We start from the raw sequence: 19707 nt of genomic DNA, 5'->3' as shown, positions 1-19707 counted from the left end.
CTGGCTCCTCCCTTGCCCCCCCCCCCCCCCCAGCCGTGGTGGCCCTCGCGCCACTTGCAGTTTGCATACACAGGGGTGCCCAGGAATGTGCAGATGCTCAGTCTCTTTCTTGCTTACGAACCTGTGTCTGTGGAGTAATTTCCATCTTCTGTAAAAATGGTTTTGGGCCGGTGGGGAAGAGACCAGAGCTGGGCTTAGGCTCAGATCTGGGTGGCCCAGCCTGTCAAGAGGCCCGGGCTCAAGCTGAGATGGTGAATACAGTTAAATTGCTGTTAATCTCCCCACATCGGACCCTGAGGCAGTAGATGCAGAGAAGCCCTTCAGTGTTGAAGGTGCCTCCACCTGAAGGAAACACAGCCCCCCTCCCCCCAGGACCCGTGCTGTGCCCTTGGCTGCTGGGCGTTGCCCAAGGAGAGTCTCCTGGGCAGCATCGAAGGGAGCATCGTGGGGTCCCAGCCACCCCTGGGTGGGCCCAGGTGGGGAAATGTGAGGACTTCCCTGGAAACAGCTGTGAGAGCTGCAGGCCCCGGAGCGGCAGCCGGGAGCCCAGCAAGGTGCCTGCCTGCCAGTGTGCCCTCTGCTGTCCCCGTTCCCCAGCGTGGAGTCCGAGGTGGGCTGGACGGGGGCATCTGTGGCGGCGGCAAGGCTGTGGCCCCAAGACTGGGATGGAGGGGAGGGACAAAGCCGGCTGCCGCCAGAAGACGGCTAATGGCAAATGAGAATCACTGGCCTCCCCTGCTCAGAAAAGGTCACGGGCCTTTCTGTCCCTCCCACTCTGGCCCTGTCTGCCTGGCTGTCCAGGTCCCTGGTGGAAAGCTCTTGCCACGGGCAGCCCCCGAGCCTGGGCTGTGGGTTCCGTTGTCTTGGAGCCTGGAAAGCCATCTCCCTGGCGGACCTGCTGCCCCGCGCCTCCTGCGTCCAGGCTCTCCCCTACCCGACTGCACCCACCCCTCATCCCCAAAGTCCCTCACCCTCTCCGGGGCTGTCCCTGAGGACTCTTAGGACAGCCTGCCCTCCTCCCCAAAGCTTGTTGAACAGGAATTGGGGGGATGCTTTGTATCGCTCGGGTCACCCCAGACTGAGGGAGACCTAATCAGAGGACAGTCACTCTCAAATCCCAGACCAGAGAATTTACAGGCCCGAGGGTCCATGGAGGTTGTGGTGAGCCCCTTCGTCACAGAGAGAAGGAAATCGAGGCCCCGAGAAGGAAGAGAATTTATTCACAGTGACCCAGCAAGTCAGTGACTGAGATGATGTCTGGGCCCCAGATCAAAACAGGGCAGGTTCGTTTTGCAAAAGGATCTGAGTTTGAGTCTTGGCTACACATGTACCATCTGCATGACTCTGGGCAAGTTACTTAACCTCTGTGACTCGGTGAACACATCTGAATAATGGGCACATAGTATCTGCAAAAGCAGACAAGGTGCTAGCTCAGTGCCTCGTATGAAATCTGCATTCAGCAGGTCTTTTCTGTTGCTCTTACCTGTTGTTATTCGATAGCCGTGGGCTATTTAATCAGTTTATCATGGTGGGCTGTGTGTTTGGGGGTAATAGAAGATGTGTGTCTGATTTCTCTTCTTGGTGAGCTTTCATAAAACTAAATTGGCATTTGACTAGGAGGGTTTAAACATGGCCTGCCTGGCCACAGAGGGATGGCCTGCATGACCTCTCAGCTTTCTTCCTGGAGCCCCCCAAATGGCACAGGCCCCAGAGCGCCCCCTGCTGGTTCTATCAGAAAAGTTGCTCTACCAGTAAACCCTGGGTGCAGACAGGGCCCCTGGCGAGGGGGGGAGTCTCAGAGTAGCCCCCTCTCCTGTGAGAGAGCCTTTTTTCTGAGGAACGTCCATCCTGGTCATTCCCTTGCTGCCCTGGGATGAGAGAGGGGGCAGGAAGTGGGCATGGCCAGGGCCTCTGCCTGAATCGAGAGAAGTCGCTAAGGACAGCGCTAGCTCTTCACCCCAAGCCAGTCATCCCACCCTTGAGATGATCAGGGCTAGGCTGGGCTGGGGGCAGGAGATCTGGCTCTACCCTAGTCCCGCTCAGTGACATTGGATAAGCCGCTGTCTACTGGGCCTTGGGGGGCCCTGTTTACGTTTTCCTGCACAGGTCAGAGATCGCTGTGGGTGCTTAGAGTTCTTGAACTCCTGCGTACCAAGGATCTTTGCGCAGGAGTGCGGGGGCACGTGTGTACATAGGCACACATGTTTGTGCACACGGTGTTGTGTGTGCAGGTGTGTGTGTGTGTGTGTGTGTGTGAACAATGTCACAACCTAAGGCTTTGTATTCTTTGTCTTCTAAGGATCAAGACAAGACCAGGCCTCTGTCCACCCTGGCCAACTTGGCCATCATCATCACAGATGTCCAGGACATGGACCCCATCTTCATCAACCTGCCTTATAGCACTAACATCTATGAGCATTCTCCTCCGGTAAGATGTGCCCCAGCTCTGTGGGACTTCCCTCTGAGCTTCCTTTAGGGCCAGGGGACCTGTTTGGTAGGACGGGCCCTTCCTCAGCATTCCTTATTCTCCTCAATCTCTATGCATGTCAGTGATGGGTATTTCAGCCCAGTGAAAACCCAGCTCCCTTCTTTATACTGCACCCCATGTCCTCACCCCCTCGCTTCATCCCCAGGGGGCTCCAAGAAGCAAAAAACAAAGACTTACTAGTGTAAACAAATGGGAGCAGTTCACAGAGATTTATGTGGGATAACAGGGTACCAGTGGAACCAGCCTGGCCTGGAGAGCAGATTTGGACTCAGCCACATGCACCAAAACAGATTTGGGCTCAGCCACATTCCCCATGGGCCAATCTGCCTTTCCCAGCCAACCAATGGCTGCCCAAGATGGTGGCAGGTTGCCCCCCACTCCCCAGCCCTCCTGGGCTTGGCTCTTCTCTGAGAGTACACAGCTCTGGCCACGCCTCCTAACGGTCTCAAGTCCAAGTTTTCCAAAGAGGCATCTGATTGGTTGTGCTCACAATTCTGTGCCGTGTCACACAGTCATAGATCTCCAGCCAGCCTATAGATTGGCTGCCCTTGGGCGCTTGGTCTGCCTGTGATTCAAGTCACGACTGGAGATCTTCGAGACCCAAACGTGCTGCTACCCACTTGGCCGGGGCTGGGAGTAGGCAGCTTCGCCCACCCATCCCTTGCCCGGGAGTCATCCATGCTTTGGTGCAAACTAGACTGAAACACACACACTGGGCTCCTAAATTAAGAAAAGCTGGCTCCTCTCGGCTGCTGCCACGCTGGACATACAGCTTGGGGAAGCTTCTCTTGTGGAAAGAAAAGTGTGCTTTTCCTTTTGAGGGGACTCAGTATGCTTACAGGAGAGATGCACAACTTGGAGAGCAAAGCAGGGCACCCACCTACACGGGCTCACAGGATTGGGTATCAGTGAGAGGTAGGCTTCCCTTGACCGGGCTGCAGACTGTACCTATAGACCACCACAGGCCAGGGAAGCCTGACCTCCACTTTGGAGGTTGTGGTCCATTCTGACCATGGCATCCTTGAAGCACTCTGTTTCAATTTCCAGGTGTGTGGGGGGTAGCCACATCCTTTCTGGGGCCTGATATGGGCTGGAGGATCTAACAGGCAAGATCCTTTTTTAGTCTCTTGCTGCAGGGTGGAGGAGGAGATCTTAATGCCTCCCCATCCTCACCTTTTCTTTCTAAGTGGTCCATGGACAGCAGGACCTCTAGCCTTTGAGGCTAAAGGCTATCTCTTTCCAAAGTCCCTCTGCTACCCGCACATCTCAGCCCAGGGAGGTCTTCCCTGACCTTTCAGAGGAGAGGGGCCCTTCCACCTGTTCCTGGCCCCTGCACGTCCCTTTCTTAGCACTCAGCGCTCTTGGACAGCTGGTTCAGCCTCTGCTTTCCTGCTGGCCAGAAGCGTAGTTGGGCAGGGGCTGGGTCTGTTGGGGGCATTGCACATCAGGGGTGCTAAGGATATGTTTGTGGAAGGAACAAACAAACGAATGAGCAAAGGAACGCACGACGTCCGGCCAGACCAGCCTTCCCACCTTCCTGCCATCCATCCTCTTCACCCCTTAAGGTCGCTCCTACCACCAGCATAAAATCCGCCCTTCTTCTGGTTCACACCGGCCACCTTTCTTTGATTTTTTTCCCCCTGGCTTTATCCTCACCAGCCCGCAGACATAGCCAGCCATTTCTTTCCCCTCAGCGTTCCCCATGTTGCATAATTTACCACGGAATTATAGTTGCACCTGTAATGTTGACCGACGTGTGAGTGGGTTACTTTGGAGCTCCTGGTGGTCAAGGNGGCGGGGGCGGGGGGGGGGGGGGGGGGGGGGGGGGGGGGGGGGGGGTCTGCCAGGGCCTCGTGCCCAGGGCGGAGTGTGGCGAAGATGCTCAGAGCCAACCTGTTGGTTGGAGTGAGGTTGTGATGGCCGCCAGGCAGCCAGAGAAACTCGGAGCAGGTCCCTGCACCTTCCTTGGCCAAACCACACACGCTTTGGACGGCTCCTCACTGGTCACGTCTGCACTCTGCCTCCTNCCCCCCCCCCCCCCCCCCGCTTCCCCCTGGGGCCCCGGCAGAGCCTGCCAGGTCACAGCCCCAACTCCCACCCTGGCCGGCTGCTTTGGAAAAGGCAGGCCGTAGAAGGGAGACCCGAGTTCCTTCTAGAGAAGTCTGAGCTCCTCTCAGCTGTGCCCCGACTTCCCCACCAGTAGCCAGACCTCGGAGGCATGGGCTGTCTTGCACCACTCCCCCACCCCGGCTTTGGCACCCTTCCTGGGCACAGAGCCCCGGGCCTGTCACTTCTGCCAGAGAGCAGTGGCATCCCCCAGACCCACCTCAGCACAGCCCTCCGCACCCCACCCGCTCCCCATGCTTTGTGGCTTGAAACCAATTCTGGAACCTCTGAGCCCCCGTTTTCTCACACATCTGCCCGTGTTGGGGCTTGTGAGGGAAACGTGAGGGCAAGGCTGTTGGTGCCCAGCCTAGTCCGTGGCACAGAGTAGCATTTAACCAGTGCCCGCTCTGCCTGGGCCGTTAGCTGCTCTCTCTGTATGATACCCAGAAAACCCCTTGCCCGTAGGATGCCTAGTGTGATTCTGGCATGCTGAGGAGGCTGAATGTGCCGAAGTTCTTTGGAACATCACGCGCAGGCACTGTCTAGGGAGAGGCAACTTCGCCTGTATCACATGCTCACACGGTCCCAGGGGACAGTGACAATCACTTTTACAGTATTTGCTCTGTGTAGTAGGTATGGCTCCAAGCGCTTTACAAATATCAATTGCTCAGGGGTGGATGCTGTTATTATACCCATTTTATAGACTGGGGAAAACAAGGCAGCGACAGATCAAGTAACTCACGCAAAGGAGGCAGCCCACACAGTCAAGCCCCTAACCTCCTCACCATACTGCTCTTCCCACCACAAGGAACCGGGACCCTGGAGGCCTATGCCCCCTTAGCTTCTCAGGGGAGCCTCGTTTCCCAGGAGGTCTCCTCCTTACAGGGTGGGTTCCGCGACAGGAGGAGCCTCACGTCCCAATGGTCCCTTCCCTGACCCTCCCGGGCCTTCCCACCTGCTCTCCCAGCCAACCACACCCCCGTATGGAAGGCCAGCCAGTTAGGGGCCTGGCTCTGGGCCGGCAGGGGCCGTGCTGCTTCTCCATCCCCTCGTCTTTGGAAATAAGTTTCAGTATATTGAAAATATAATTACGGAGACTCTGAAACAAGAGTCGTGGGATCCCCAGGGCCCCCATTCCTCCCCGTTAATTCCTTCTTATAACATTTCCAGTCTTTGTGGCTGCGCTTGTATTAAAAGCTCAGGGTTTTATTAAAAATGGATTTATTTACCCAAAAAGAGATGAAACCCCAAACTTTGTCAGGAGCCTGTTGGATCTCACTTCCCAGAAGCTCAGGTGTGGCCCTTTCGGGGGAGAGCCAGCCTCCTCCTCATCTCGTTCTGGATTGTCCACTGGCCCCTCTGAGCCCTGCCGGCCCCACCAGCCCGGGAGGACTCGAGGCAGCCCAGGGTGGGAGTGCGTGTGTGTGTTTGGGGGGGGGGGGGGTGGTCCCAGGGCTCTGAGGCCTGAAGGCTCCTTGGCCCCCAGGTCCGATATTTGCACCGGCCACTACTGGCCCCCTTTCAGTCCTCCTGGGACTCACTAGGCCCAGCTCAGCCCAGCCACTCCCAGGTTGTATGCCTGGGGGCCTGCAGCTGTCCCTTTGGGTTTATTGGTTAGTGATTTTCCGGAAAGGTGCTCTGGTAGCCTCTGGGCACAGTTACCTGGCAGGCTGGTCCGTGCCCTCAGCAGGCCAGGGGCTGCCTGGGGACCATCATACTGGAACACACTTGGGGCCCAGGCCACATGGCACTCTGAAAAAGAGGGAGTTGTTCCCACGTCTAGAAAGCCCATCCCGGCACCTGAGCCTCACGCCGTTGGGACCTCCCCCTGAGGACAAACCCAGGCCCCTCCTATGTGAGGGGTGGCCCCAGGAAGGGCAGACATCCCCAAAAGTGCCCTTTGGGGGGTGATGTTGGGGGGAGCGGTTAGCGGTTAGCGTAGACCCTGCAAGTCTGATGAATGCCTCCCGAATGAATGCCTGGGTCTGGGGCTATTAACAGATGCTACAGGAGAAGCGTCTGTCATCTGATTAGAAAGCCCAGGAGAGCAAAGGTTAACAGGGTTGTTGTGGTTGTTGTGGTTGTGTGTGTGTGTGTGTGTGTGTGTGTGTGTGTGTGTGTGTGTGTTTTAAACCTCTTTACTAACTTCTAGGAGCCTTGACTACGCTAAAGCCCCAGGGAAGGATGGGACAGGTGGGACAGGTATGTGGTCCCAAATGTGACATGAGCTAATGCTTGTGAAGTGCTTAGATTAGCGCCTGCCAACATCGCAGGGACTGTCATCAATGACAGTTTACATTATTATAACAGAAGCTGGTAGAGAGGCGGTGTTGCCTGGCGGGCAAGAGCATTTTGGAGTCAACGTGTCTGACATTGAACCCTGGCTTCACCATTCCTTCCTTGCAATGGGGCCATGGCAAGGCCATTTAACTCGAGTTCCTCAGTTTCCTCGCCTGGAAAATGGGGCTTCTGGGGTAGGTGTGAGGGTAAGATGAGTTCGTACGCAGCAGGCGTTTGCAGCAGTCCAGAGTGGGTGCTTGCGGAAGAACAGCACCTGCTGTAGCTGGAGCCCCCTGGGCTCTGGCCCCTTCAGATCCTGGGAACCCACCTGGGGAGATGCTCATTTGATGCTGTCTTTCTCAGACTTTGTTAAGTCTCTTTTCCCCCAGGGGATGTAGTCAGAGCTCTGTCGTCTGTCTTCCTAGAGGGGAGGGGCCCCAAGGAGGAGCCACATCTGCTTCCTGCATGGCCTTGGCCTTGGGGCAGCAGCCAAGTTTCTGCCGGAAGTTTCTCCTGGAACAGTCTCACCTTCCCTCAGCCCAGAGTGCTGCACACCTGGGCCCAGGAGAGAACGGAGAGAGAGCTGTGCAGGGACAGCTCTGCCCCGGGTGGGTGAGGTGGTGGTTGCCCTTCTGTGTCTGGCAGTGAGAGCAGAAGAAGTTGGAATGGAGGCTTCCCGCTCCCAGGGCCCCGCCCTCCCCATCAGAGGGCGTCTGCAACAGAGAACAGGTCTCCCTCCACAGGAGAAGATGCTCAGAGCACACACCCTGCGGACCTCTCACTCTCATGAACAGCAAATGGGTGAGAGGCAGCGTATCAAGTCCAGAAGAGCTCATCATTAGACATGTAAATGCCAGGATTGACATTTCCCTATGGGATGGGGACAGTGCTGTCCTGCTCATTACTTAGTTTTTATTTTTCTTTTTAACATTTATTTATTTTTGAGAGACAGAGTGCGAGTTGGGGGGAGGGGCAAAGAGAGAGGGAGACAGAGAATCCAAAGCAGGCTCCAGACTGAGCTCCAGACTGAGCTGTCAGCACCGAGCCTGACGTGGGGCTTGAACCCACGAACCGTGAGATCATGACCTGAGCCGAAGTCGGACGCTTAACTGACTGAGCCACCCAGGCGCCCCTGTCCTGCCCATTATTAACCAGGGAGAACAGTAGCCCAGGTGAGAATCTCAGGCCGGCATGGTAGACAGGCGTGGCTGGTTGACAGGAGAGTAAGGTGAAGGTTGCTGTGGGCAAGGGGCGATTTGGCAAGTGCTGGTGGTGGTGAAGTGAGAATCCTCTTTTGTACGTTCATGTATTCGGTCATCCAACCAGTCCATCACCTGATATTTGAATGTGCCCATTATATGTCAGGATCTCTTTCTGGACAGTCTTACAGCTCCAGTTCTCTGCCCCTGCTGTATCGTTTGCCTTCTGCGTCATTTTCTTTCCCTGGAAAACTCCTACGCATTCTCCGTGACCCATCAGAGGGCTGCTGTCTGTATAATCCTTTGCCAGCTCCTCCAGGTGGACTTCTGCACTTTGAGGTGCATTTCTGCATCTCAGCACCCTTAGATGTGTATAGCAGTGCCTGTGAATCTGTCCGTGACCCTTCCCGTAGACTGTGCGCTCTCTAAGAGCAGGGACCCCTGAGTCCTCGTCCCGGTGGTCTCAGAAGCTGGCCCCTCCTCCCCCAGTGCTTCAGGGAGAATGAACAGGGTGTGAGCAGAGCCTTTTGAGGCAGGGACTGCCGGTAGTGGTGCCGGTGAGGGCGTGGTTCATAGGACCCTGGTGGCCCCCCGAGTTATCCCTGGAGATACTCACTTTCAGGATTTATAATACTTTCATTAGTAGAGTAATTGATCCACGATGTTCTCCTTTACTCAAGTCCTAGTGAAAGCGAGGTCCCAGGGCTTCTGCTGTTACTCATATTAAGGTTGGACAACTAAGACTAGAAAGGTGCAGCAACCCACCTGAGGTCACACAGCAATTTGATGGGTGACTGAGACACAGATGAGATCTCTTGTCCCCCAGCTGGATGCTCTTCTTTCCTGGGTAGTTACACCAGAATAGGGGGGATGGGGAGGGGAAGGGGGAACGAGAACATCAAGATTGGGCCTTTCCATGAGACTTGGAGGTGTTTGCCAAGGCCCCAGGTTGATGGGGACAGCAGAGACCTGAGCACTCAGCAGCTACTTCCTAGGCTGGCCTGGCAGCAAGGAGTCCACCTGGGGAGGGAAGCTGTGGGTGCCAGAACAGCTACAGAGAAAGATGGCCACCCGGAGACTGGGTGACCAAACTCAGGTCCCTCGTCTCTCCTGCCCAGGGCACAACGGTGCGAGTTATCACTGCCATTGACCAGGATAAAGGACGTCCCCGGGGGATTGGCTACACTATTGTCTCAGGTAAGGCCTTGGGAAGGGGACTGAGTCGAAGAAGGAGGGAGGAGCCGGGGAGGAGGAGGGGTGCTTGCCACCGAGGATAAGATCTTGGGGGCCGTGGGGGTGGTGTTGGGAGACAGGAGTGTGTGCTGCTGTCCAAGGTGTGAGGCATCTGAGCACTTTGGGGCTCTGAGCCCGGATCATTGGGGACTCCCGTCTAACCTCCTTTAGTGCTCTGGGTTTTTCTTTGTTTTCTTTTCTGACGTGATGAAAGGATGGCATTTGCACATCATTTTAGAATGACAGAGCTGCACGTCAGCCAATTTCGTGCTCCTGTCACATTTCTGAGCATTGGGAGTTCATGTCTCGTCACAGGGGAAGCACAGAGTCCCTCCTCTCCCACCCGCTCTCTCGGTTGAGTGGAATGGTGACTGGCTACGAAGAAGGCTCTGGGTGATGGCGTCTCTGACCTCATATCCCCACCCAAAGACAGATCCTGTAGCAGCTCTGTTTGGCTGTCCCAGGATTGCTTGGCTTTGGAGAGAGGGAGCTGGTGACAGGCCCATGAGAGGCTGATCACTCAGAGACACTCCCTGGCTCTGCCCCTGTGCGTCCTGCCCCCACACATGTGGCCTCCCACTCTGCCCAGTCAGGGGTCAGCCTAGTACATCTGGGCAGGCCAGACTGATAGCCAGGAGGATGGCAGGTCACCGGCCAGTGTCTACCCCGACGCCTCTCCTGACCACATCCCTACAACAGAGTGACATTTGGGGGGCATTTTCCCCCTAAAGCTCAAAAGACACCAAGGTGTAAGGATGAAGAACATAGAGGATGGAGTCTTGTGAACATACTGCCTTGGAATGATCTATATACCTCAGTTTCTTATCCATAAAATGGGAGCAATAAGTGTACCTACCTCGGATGGTTAATGTATGTAAAGAACCTAATTAATGGATCTAAGGTCCTATATAAGTGTTAGTTGCTGTTGTTATTATTATTGCTGTCAGCCAATAATAACCTTGGGAAGCTGGGAGTTAGCTGGTAGGAAGAAGCACACCCATCCTTGGGAACACAGGAAATCAGGAGCATTGTGGGTTCCCTGTGACCTGCAGCTGCTGGTGTGACTCCTATTGCATCTTCAAGCCNTCCGGTGCCCCAAACAGGGTTCAGCAGAGTAAACCCCCATGTACTTGTGGAATGAAGGAAGGAAGGAGAGAAGGAATGCAACTCCAGGGTAGTGGGTTTTCAAATTCCAGAATGCCCAAGAATCACGTGGGGCTCCTACCAAAAATACAGAGTCCTTGGCACCCATGGAGCTTCTTGTGCTGTGGAACTAGGATGGGGCCCAGGAATGGTCCTTCTTCACAGTGCCCCAGGTGCAGATGGTCCTTAGGCCAGGGTGTGAGAAAGCTAGTCCTAGGAAGGAAGCCGTTCTGCGGGAAGGCAGAGTCCCCCCAGGATTTGGGAGCTCTCTTCTACCGAGCAGAGGAGAGAGGCCCATGCTGGTGCTGGTCTCCTTTATGAGTTTTTCAATTAGCAAAGCAAAGCAAGTGCCTCCCAGGGGCAAGGGGCTTGTGCTGGAGACCTGCAGAAACAGCAGTGAGTCCCAAGGGTGATAGAGTTGAGGGGTCAGGATAAGGTGGCATCATGAAGAGGACACCTGGCTGGGTGGGGGGATTGTCTCCTCATTTCATTGGCTGTGTGCTGGCTCCAGACATACGCCAGCCTGGATGAGGGTGGGGAGCAAGGATCCAGGAGCTAACATGCGGTCATGGCCAGACAGGAAATTCCTGCAGTGACACTGAGAGGCCATCCTCTAAGGCGTTGGTCCATTCCACGTTCATGCTGGGTGCCAGGCCACCAGCCTCAGACCCTCAGGCCCTCTCCAGCCTTCAAAGAGGGCCCCAGCCTGCTTTCCCTCCTCACCCCATCCCCTGGGAGCAGGAGGCTAGAGGGCAGAGCCGCCGAGCCTTGGGTGTCTGAGCTGGGCTCTGGAGCCTGGAGTCTGGGGACAAAGGTCTGTGGCAGCATCCTATCAGATTTCCAGGGCCATACTCTCCTGGGCCAGGTCCCCGAGTGTGAGCAACAGGATGAGAAGGGAGACCCAGAATGTGAAACTACAGGTAGGCGTTGTGTATAAAGGTGGGGGCAAGAGGCAGAAACTTCCGTAGCTTTATAGGATTCCCATTGCCAGCAAAGATGTACTTTGGGGGCTTTTTTAGAAAGGATGACAAATGGGTTTCCTCTCACATGCGAACTCTGGTTGATTGGTAATGGCTGCCTGAAGAGGACCATGAAGCCAAACAGGCTCAGTTCGGTATTCAACCGGTAGAGTCTGTTATGGGCATGGAAAGAGAAGGCAGCACCTGTAGCAAATAGATGCCATCCTTGCTAAGATGGCACTTGGACCTGCTTATAGGGTGGGCTTGATGGTCCTTGAACTCCTTCATGGGTGTTTGTCACCACAAAACCCATAGCCCCACGCAAATCCTTTTCAGGCAACTTGAGGAAAAAAAGGTTTCCTTTCTCCTTCCCTCCCGTTCCTGAGCACCTGGCTTACTGGGTGCCCACCCACCTGTTCCTGCCTGCCTTTCTCTGGCCCTGGGGTGGCATTATCTTCCCACAATCTGGCCTTACTGTGAGCCTAAAGCAGACAGACAGACAGGAGAGCAGAGTCCCCAGGGGAGCAGGAGATAGAAAGGTAGGATGTGGCCTCAACTCTACTTCCCTTGACCAGTGTAGACACTGCTGCAGAGCCCATTGTCTGCGAAGGATCTGGCCTCACACACCTGCCTTTCCAGTGATGTTAAGCCTCATCCATTTCCTGGGAGGCTCAGCCACTGTCTCTTTGGCTTGAAGCAGGAAGCAGGAATGCCCACAAGGGCACCTTCATATGACTGCCCCAAGCTGGCCCTGAGTACCCTGTGGGAGCCTGCTCCAGCCTTCAATGCTAGGGATCCATTTTCATTTGAGAGGGAAGATGAGGGTTGTGTTGGCTCCTGGAGCCAGGTGTGAGCCCTGACAGCTACTGTGCGTGACACAGTCTCTGGGTACCTCCAGAGCCTGGGAAGGGGGTGACTCTGTCCACATGTAGGTGGACCCAAGCCTGAGCCCATGAGTGATCCATGGCATGCAGTTAACCTGCTGGGCTCCTTGAGCCCCCATCCCCTCTGGGCTGTTTATCAGCCCGCAGCTGGGGGGATTTATGTCTGCACACCAGCGCTTTCACCATTACTAATGACCCCTTTGTTTTGCCAAGAACAAAGAGGCCTTCAGAGGTAAGTTATGGCCCCATTGCCATCAATTTGTTCTCAGCCTCTTGTGGCCAAAATGAGACTGAAGAATGACAAGGTTCTTTCCCACAGAGAACCTGGCACAGGCCCCATCTGCTTCCTCAGCCTGTGCCTGCCCTGCCACTCACCAAGGGCATCACTTCCTCCAGGACCCAAGCAAAATGGGGCTCCCATTCCCAAAGGCCACCCCAGCCTGGGGTCTCAACAGACACCCTCCTTTGCCAGATGGAGACGGTCCTGCTTCAAGGGGCAGCTGTGCCCCTCCCCATACAGAGTACTGGACTTGCAGTCCAGAGTTGTGGGTTCGAGGCACAGCTCTGCCACCTGCAACAGAGAAAGGCGTTTGACCCCTCTTAACCCCATAATCGTTATCCATGGTACAGGGTTAATAATCCCTATGGCAGATAAAATGGTGCCAGAGAGACTCTAAAGGGCCATAAAGTATTAAGCATTATTAGTTATCAACGAAAGATCAGGCCCACGGGTCCTAGGAACTTCTATTCACTCATTTCCTCCTTCATCCTTTTAAGCAGATTAGTGGTTCAGTGCCGGCTCTGTGGCTGCTGTCCAAGGTGCTGACCGCTAGCTGTGCTGCCCAGTATGGTTGCCCCTGTGGCTACTGAGCTCTTGATATGTGGCTAGTCTGTAAGATAACACCTAGGGGATCTGGAAGACTCAATATGCAACACAGGTTATAAAACATCTCATTAATAATGTCTTATATTGATGACATGTTGAAGTCACATTATTTTAGATATACTGAGTTAAATATGACATATTATTAACATTAATTTCATCTTTTTTTTTAATGTTGAATGTTTTTAATGTTTAATAGCTACTAGAGAATTTAAAATGCCACATGTGGCTCACATCCTATTTCTGTGGGCAGCTCTATTCCAGAGTTAGACTGCCTTGCTCGCCTGCTACCACTGACTGGCTGTGTAACCTGCGTCAGTTTTTCAGCCTGTGAAGTGGAGGTAGGAGGAGCCTGAGCCTCATATGGAGGCTATCCACATACAGAGAGCAAAGCCATGTAACCATGTAGAAGAGCATCTGGTTTTATAATAAGTGCTCAACAAATGCGGACTCTTGGCATCCACCCACGTTGGATCAAGGGTCTTCTCTGAGCCGAGAGCTGTGTTAATGTCCTGAGAATGTGTAGGGCTGGATGCCCTGTCTCCAGTGTAGGTGGGAAAGCAGACTGAGAAGCATGGGCTGTGGCAATAACTGTTGACATGGAGTGATGGCTCCCTGGAAGGTCCATTAGACTGTTCTCTCTCCTTCTGTGTATGTTTGAAAATATCTGTAATAGGAAGGGAGAAAGCATCCGTGGGAGGGGCCGCCTCCCCCAGCCGTCACTGGGCTGAGGACACTCACTGAGAAGAGATCATCTAGTCTACGGCCATACCACCCTGAACGCGCCCGATCTCGTCTGATCTCGGAAGCTAAGCAGGGTCGGGCCTGGTTAGTACTTGGATGGGAGAAGAGATCATCTAAGCCACCCACCGACTGATGAGCAGGCACTACCCAGGAACTGCGGGGTTAAGGCTTTGCAGGCGGAAGGAACAGCATTTACTGGGGTCCCAGAACAGGAGAGAGTGTGGCGTGTTGGTAGAACAGTAATTCAGCTTGGCTGAGTGCAGCCTACAAGGGAGACCTTGGGGAGAGGAGGCCACAGAGGGAAGCAGGGCCCAGCCATGCAGGGTGTAGAAGGCCCGGCTCAGGAGAATGCCAGGCCTTGCTCCTGAGGTAGCAGGGAGCCAGTTCAGCCTGGGCGGGGGTGGGAGTGGGGAATAAGGTTGAGGTGTGTTATGTGAAGCTCCCGTGGTCAGACTGGAGCCCGGGGGCTGGAGGAGGGCAGGCAGAATAAGCAGGCCCAAGGCGAGGCTGCTGTGCTGTCCCCCAACTGGCTATCACATTGGGAAGCAGATAGCAGAGCCAAAGGAGGATGAGGAGGCGGGGTGACAGGAGGTGGCTGGTGGGACAGGTGGCAGAGGACTGGCCCACAGCCTGAGATACCTTTAGAGCCCCCTTAAGCAGGGAAGTTGCTGACTTTAACATCTGACCATTGTTTGTTCCAGAAAGGAGCCCTGTCTTCCTAAGTGCCCTTGAGTGGGTGACTGAAACTCTCAAAGGACCAGTTTCCCCAGCTTTTAATGGGGCCAGTCATATCTTTGTCACAGAGTTGTGAAAATAAACATAAGTGAGACCACTGTCTAAAGTGAACAGCATGTGGTGAGTGTCCCATAGGTCAGTTGCATGGTAGGCCCTCAGAAGACGCCAACCACTTCCCTCTTCCCTTACCACCCAGGCTGTGGCGGAGACAAGCATGTGTCATGCTGTCCCAAGCCCGCATTCCTAGCCAAGGCCACTCTCATCATGCTAGCATGCTGGGCGCCACCGTGGCCAGGAGCCCAGGTTGAAGGCTTCTGTCAGACAGCCCCAGGGGCTCTGGGGATTCTGTCCTGCCATCATCTTTCTGCAAGCACCCAGACTTTTTGTGGTTTCTCTATCCCCTGATGTAGGGAGCCCATATACAAGAGGCTGTAGAGCAGCGGTTCTCAAAGTGGGGGTGGTGGACCAGCAGCAGCCACCCGTAAACTCCTGTTGCACGTGGGCATTCTCAGGCCCCACCCTACAACTCCCGAATCAGATGCCCAGGGCAGGGGGCCCAGAAAACTGTCTTAATGAGCCCTCCAGGTGGCTCCGATGCCATCTGAATCCTTATTGGAAGCATTTTCATTTTCCACACATGCTAGACTGATGAATTCTGTCATTTAATTCTCCCCTTCCCATAATCGATGCTGAACGGACTCTTTTCCAGTGCCAGAAGGGCCTTTACCACCCTGGTGTGTGAGGTTGTGGTGAACAAGCCCCCCACAGTGCTTTCTGCCAGGTCCTGGGTACAGCCTCTATCTCAGCCCAGCCACACCCTCCAGGCTACAGAAGCCCTGCCTCTCTCATCTTCCATGCCTTGCAGCCCTGCCTGTCTGAGGTGGGGGGGAGGACCATTTATTGGGTGCCTGCCATGTGCTAGGCACTGGCTGGACACATTTATCTCTCACAGCAGTCTGTGAGGGAGACATTATTACTCCATTCTGCACACAAGTAAAGCAAGAATCATTGAGTACATAGACTGGCCGAGGGTCACAGCTACTAAGTGGAAGAACATTAGTTTTCAAAAAAATTTTTTAATGTTAATTTATTTTTGAGAAAGAGAGAGATACAGAGAGAGAGCACAAGTTGGGGAGAAGCAGAGAAAGAGGGAGATGCAGAATGCAAAGCAGGCTCCAGGCTCTGAGCTGTCAGCACAGAGCCCGACACGGGGCTCGAACTCATGAACTGTGAGATCATGACCTGAGCCAAAGCCGGACACTTAACTGACTGAGCCACCCAGGTGCTCTGGAAGAACATGAATTTGAACCCAAGTCTCTGGGGCTCCAGAATATACCCATTTTTCATGACAAGCGTGGTTCTCAAAATGTGGTCTCCAGACTAGAGATATCAGCATCAACTTCTAATGATGAGAATTATTAGAAATTCCAAAGTTTACACCCTGGCCTAACCCTACTGAATTGGAAACGCTGGGGGTGGGGCCCAGGTGATGCTGACACGCTGGTCTGGGAGCCACACTCAGGGGGAAGCACTGGTCTGGAAGAGCACATCTAGTCGACAGGGGTGATATCACCCTCTAGGAGGCAAAAATTTGTTACAGGGGTGAAAAATTTTTACTCTTTTTATAAAGCACAAAGATATGTGTGCAGATATATCTGTGGTATTGGAATTTCATGGGGGGAAGCAGTTAGGAAAAAAACATGTCTTAAATGGCCGGTAACAGGGGCAATAATGAAAAGAAGGTTGAGAAACAGTGGTCTGGAATCAAGACTCAGTGAGCAGTATCAGTGAGCTGAAACTCCTCACCACTGCTTGAAAGGCAGCGGCCACACTTCCAGTCATGTTGGGGACTGCCCAGGTGTGTTAGTGAAGGACAAAGCCCTCACTTGCCAGTCTTTGGATTTTATGTCAATATTAGCAAGTGAGGTAGTTCCTTGAAAATGCATTGAGCGCTTTGGAATGAAGGCTGCTTGTGTCTATGGCCATACCACCCTGAACGCGCCCGATCTCGTCTGATCTCGGAAGCTAAGCAGGGTCGGGCCTGGTTAGTACTTGGATGGGAATGAAGGCTGCTTGTCTGATCGTGCACGTGTGTGTGTGTGTGTGTGTGTGTGTGTGTTTAGAGAGAATCATCAGATATAGCTTACACGTATGCCAATTCCTGGACCATGCCCCTGGCCATGGCCTGGCAGGGGGCAGCTATCATAGGAGGCCATCCTTTGAAATACATCAAAGCCCTTGTGATTAAGAGGCTTGGCATTTTTCTCCCCCAAGCCCGAGAAGTGAAAACTCGGAGGAATCAGACCTCTTTTGGATATCTGAATCGCACGCCGCAGCCCCTGGCTTGGGGTAGCATGGTGGGTGGCTGGAAGTGCATGGAACTTCAGGACATCTGGCTTGGCACAGGGGAAATGGCCCACCTGACTTGGAGCCACGAGGTGACCAGGGAGAAGGGAAGGGCAGATCAGAGACAGGCGGGGGCGGGGGCAGTTGATAGAGGGCATAGGAGGCAAAATGAGTGGGTTCTTGAGCAAGGCTGGGGGGTAAGAAGGTAGACAGGGGGTCGTCAGAAGATTCATCTCATCTAGATGGAGTGGAACAGGAAGCACGAGAACGAGGGATGATCTGCTAATAGACTATCACACCAACTGGGTGGCGGGGGTGGTCATTGAGAAGATGTACAGGAAAGAAGGCAGCAGGCTCTGGTGGTGTACTGAAAATAGATAGTACAAGAAAAGGAGGAGACGCAGAAGCTTCTAACCTCTGAGTCGAGGTTTCTGGGGTCCTGGTGGTGGCCTCGACAGAAAGGGGCGTATTCATAAGGAACGTTGATCTGTTTACACCTGCAGTTGCTACCCTAGACCTGCATCAGCACATGCACCAGAATTTACCAATCCCATGCTGAGGCAGACATCACTAAATGATCCCAGCACCCTTCCCCGCTAGCCTGGACAGGCCACCAAGCCTTACCCAGCCCTCCAGAAGCAGTTGAAAGGCATTCTCTCTAGAGCCGGAACGAATGTGTCCAAAGTTTATTCCCTTTGCCAGCCCATGGCTCTCTTCTTTCAGAAATATCTAGGGACAGTGCCTCTGGTAGGTTAGGTTTTTTTATGTAATTGTACAAATACATTGGTATCTTATTTACAGCTCTTCCCTGTCACCACACCTAAATGGCAGTGCTGAACCTCAGGAAAGCCTGTACTTCATTCTCCCCTTGATCTTTCTCCTTCCTCTATTCAGTGGTGGGCTAAGCAGCTGAGCTGTTCTTGCTCTCAGTGCTCTCCTGTGCGCCCCCTTTGTGATAAACCAGAGAAGTCTTTGTTCTTCCTCCCTCCTTTAAGGAGACCCTGTGTGCTTTCTGTCACGAGCAGCAGCCCCTTTCTTCCCATGGATAGCATTGGTCAGCAGACTTTTGCGAAGTGTCATTGCCACTGGGTCTGAGACCCTCCCTTCCAGCTTCTTCTCTCTCTCACATTCTCTTCATGGGCAGAAGTCTCTGTCCTGCATTCAGGATACTATAGAACCTCCTATATGTCCCATGTACTGTGGAGCACCCCCCAAGAACTCTCTCTTGGGCCCAGCTAGAACCTCTTCCGATACACATCGGGTCCACTTCCCTAGCTGGGCAGGGAATGGACCTCAGCTCAGGTCAGAGAACCACTCCTCTAGGATCTGGCAGACCAGTCACAGCTGGAGGTTGCTCACAGGGGCTGGGGATTATCCTAGTTCATGACTGGAGGCTATTGGGCAGGGAGGTTCTAGTCCGGTTTCCCTATGTCAACAAGTGTTTGTCTTTTTAACAAAGTTGACCCTTTTCCACTTTTCCTCATCTGTAGGGTAACTGCTTTTGTATTGGACTTCCAGGGCTTTGAGATCTTTGGGGGATTATGAAATTAGCCACCATTTATCTTGCACTCTCTTTCTGTATTCACTTGGCACACCTCGGGCACATAGAACTGATTTAGACATAATTCTTGGATCATGATCAACATGGGTCTATGCTGGCCCTCTGTAGTTTCCTTATTAATTTTTAATGATATTGTGGATACCCATGAACCCATCAACCAACCCACGAGTGAGACTGTCACCCATACCTCACATCTGGCTCTGTTCTTCCCCTCCCTATAGCTGTATCTTTGAATCTTGTGTTTTTTTTCATGCCCTTGCTTTTAAGAAATACCTTGTCACATATATACGGATCTCATATTGTTTGGATTTAGTTGCCTTTGAACTTTACTTTAAAAAGTATCATGGTCCACGTGGTCTCCAGGGACTTATGTTTTCTACCGAATATTATATAGTTGAGATTCATTCATATTTTTTTGGCATAGGTATCATTGCTCATTATCATTACTGCATCCTATTCTATTGTGTGAAAATATCACAGACAGTCCACGTTCCTATCCATGGGTGCGCGCATTGAATTCTGATATCACAAGCCATGCTGCTACGAACAACACTGTATGTCTGTATCTCACTGAACGTATGTGAGAGTTGCCTTGGGCTAGACATCCTCTCTGACCCTCACCATCACTTAAGGATGTGAGTGATGTAAGGATGCAAATGGCTGAGTGCCATTTACAAACAAGGAGCCAACTCACAGGCTCATGAAACCTGCTTAGGGTCATGCCGCACGTGAGTGGTGGATGCAGGATTCGTATCCAGATCTTTCTGCTTCTAAAACCCACATTCTTCCTGCCATCCTTTACTGTTCTGCCTGGGAAATGAAGTAATTCGTGTCAACCCTGGACTGGAATCCCAGGATTCATTCACTCATTCATTTAACCGTGAATATTGATTGAGTACCTACCACGGGCCAGGCTCCATGCTAGATCATGGAGACCCATGGCAAAGTGAAAGCCACCGTCGCTGCCCCCGTGAAGCTCATGTTCCGCTGGGAAGGAGGGGTGCTAAATAAGCCTGCAAAGGCGGAGTCTGGTGGCTGTGTGGAGCACTGGGGAGGAAATACGGGGTGAGGAGAAGGGAGAGGGGACATCTGGGAGGGGGTCAGGAGGGCTGGGCTGGGGAGGTTGCTGTGCTTGCTTCAGTCCCC

The 19707-nt window shown here is 53.5% G+C and overlaps 1 protein-coding gene across 1 annotated transcript in view; it reads left to right on the top strand.

The window, feature by feature from the left end:
• The window catches only part of CDH23 (cadherin related 23), a 370961-nt gene that overhangs the window by 135642 nt on the left and 215612 nt on the right, over window positions 1–19707 (top strand). Inside the window, exons 7-8 of the mRNA XM_077778722.1 lie at window positions 2300–2428; window positions 9192–9270. Of these exons, the coding sequence (XP_077634848.1) occupies window positions 2300–2428; window positions 9192–9270 (208 nt within the window). The remainder of the gene's footprint in view (window positions 1–2299; window positions 2429–9191; window positions 9271–19707) is intronic.

The sequence above is a fragment of the Crocuta crocuta genome, unplaced genomic scaffold (assembly GCF_008692635.1).
Source record: "Crocuta crocuta isolate KB4526 unplaced genomic scaffold, BGI_CrCroc_1.0 scaffold167, whole genome shotgun sequence".
In the NCBI taxonomy this organism is placed as follows: domain Eukaryota; kingdom Metazoa; phylum Chordata; class Mammalia; order Carnivora; family Hyaenidae; genus Crocuta; species Crocuta crocuta.
Note: the sequence above shows the minus strand (reverse complement) of the source record. Positions and strands in the feature narration are given on the sequence as shown.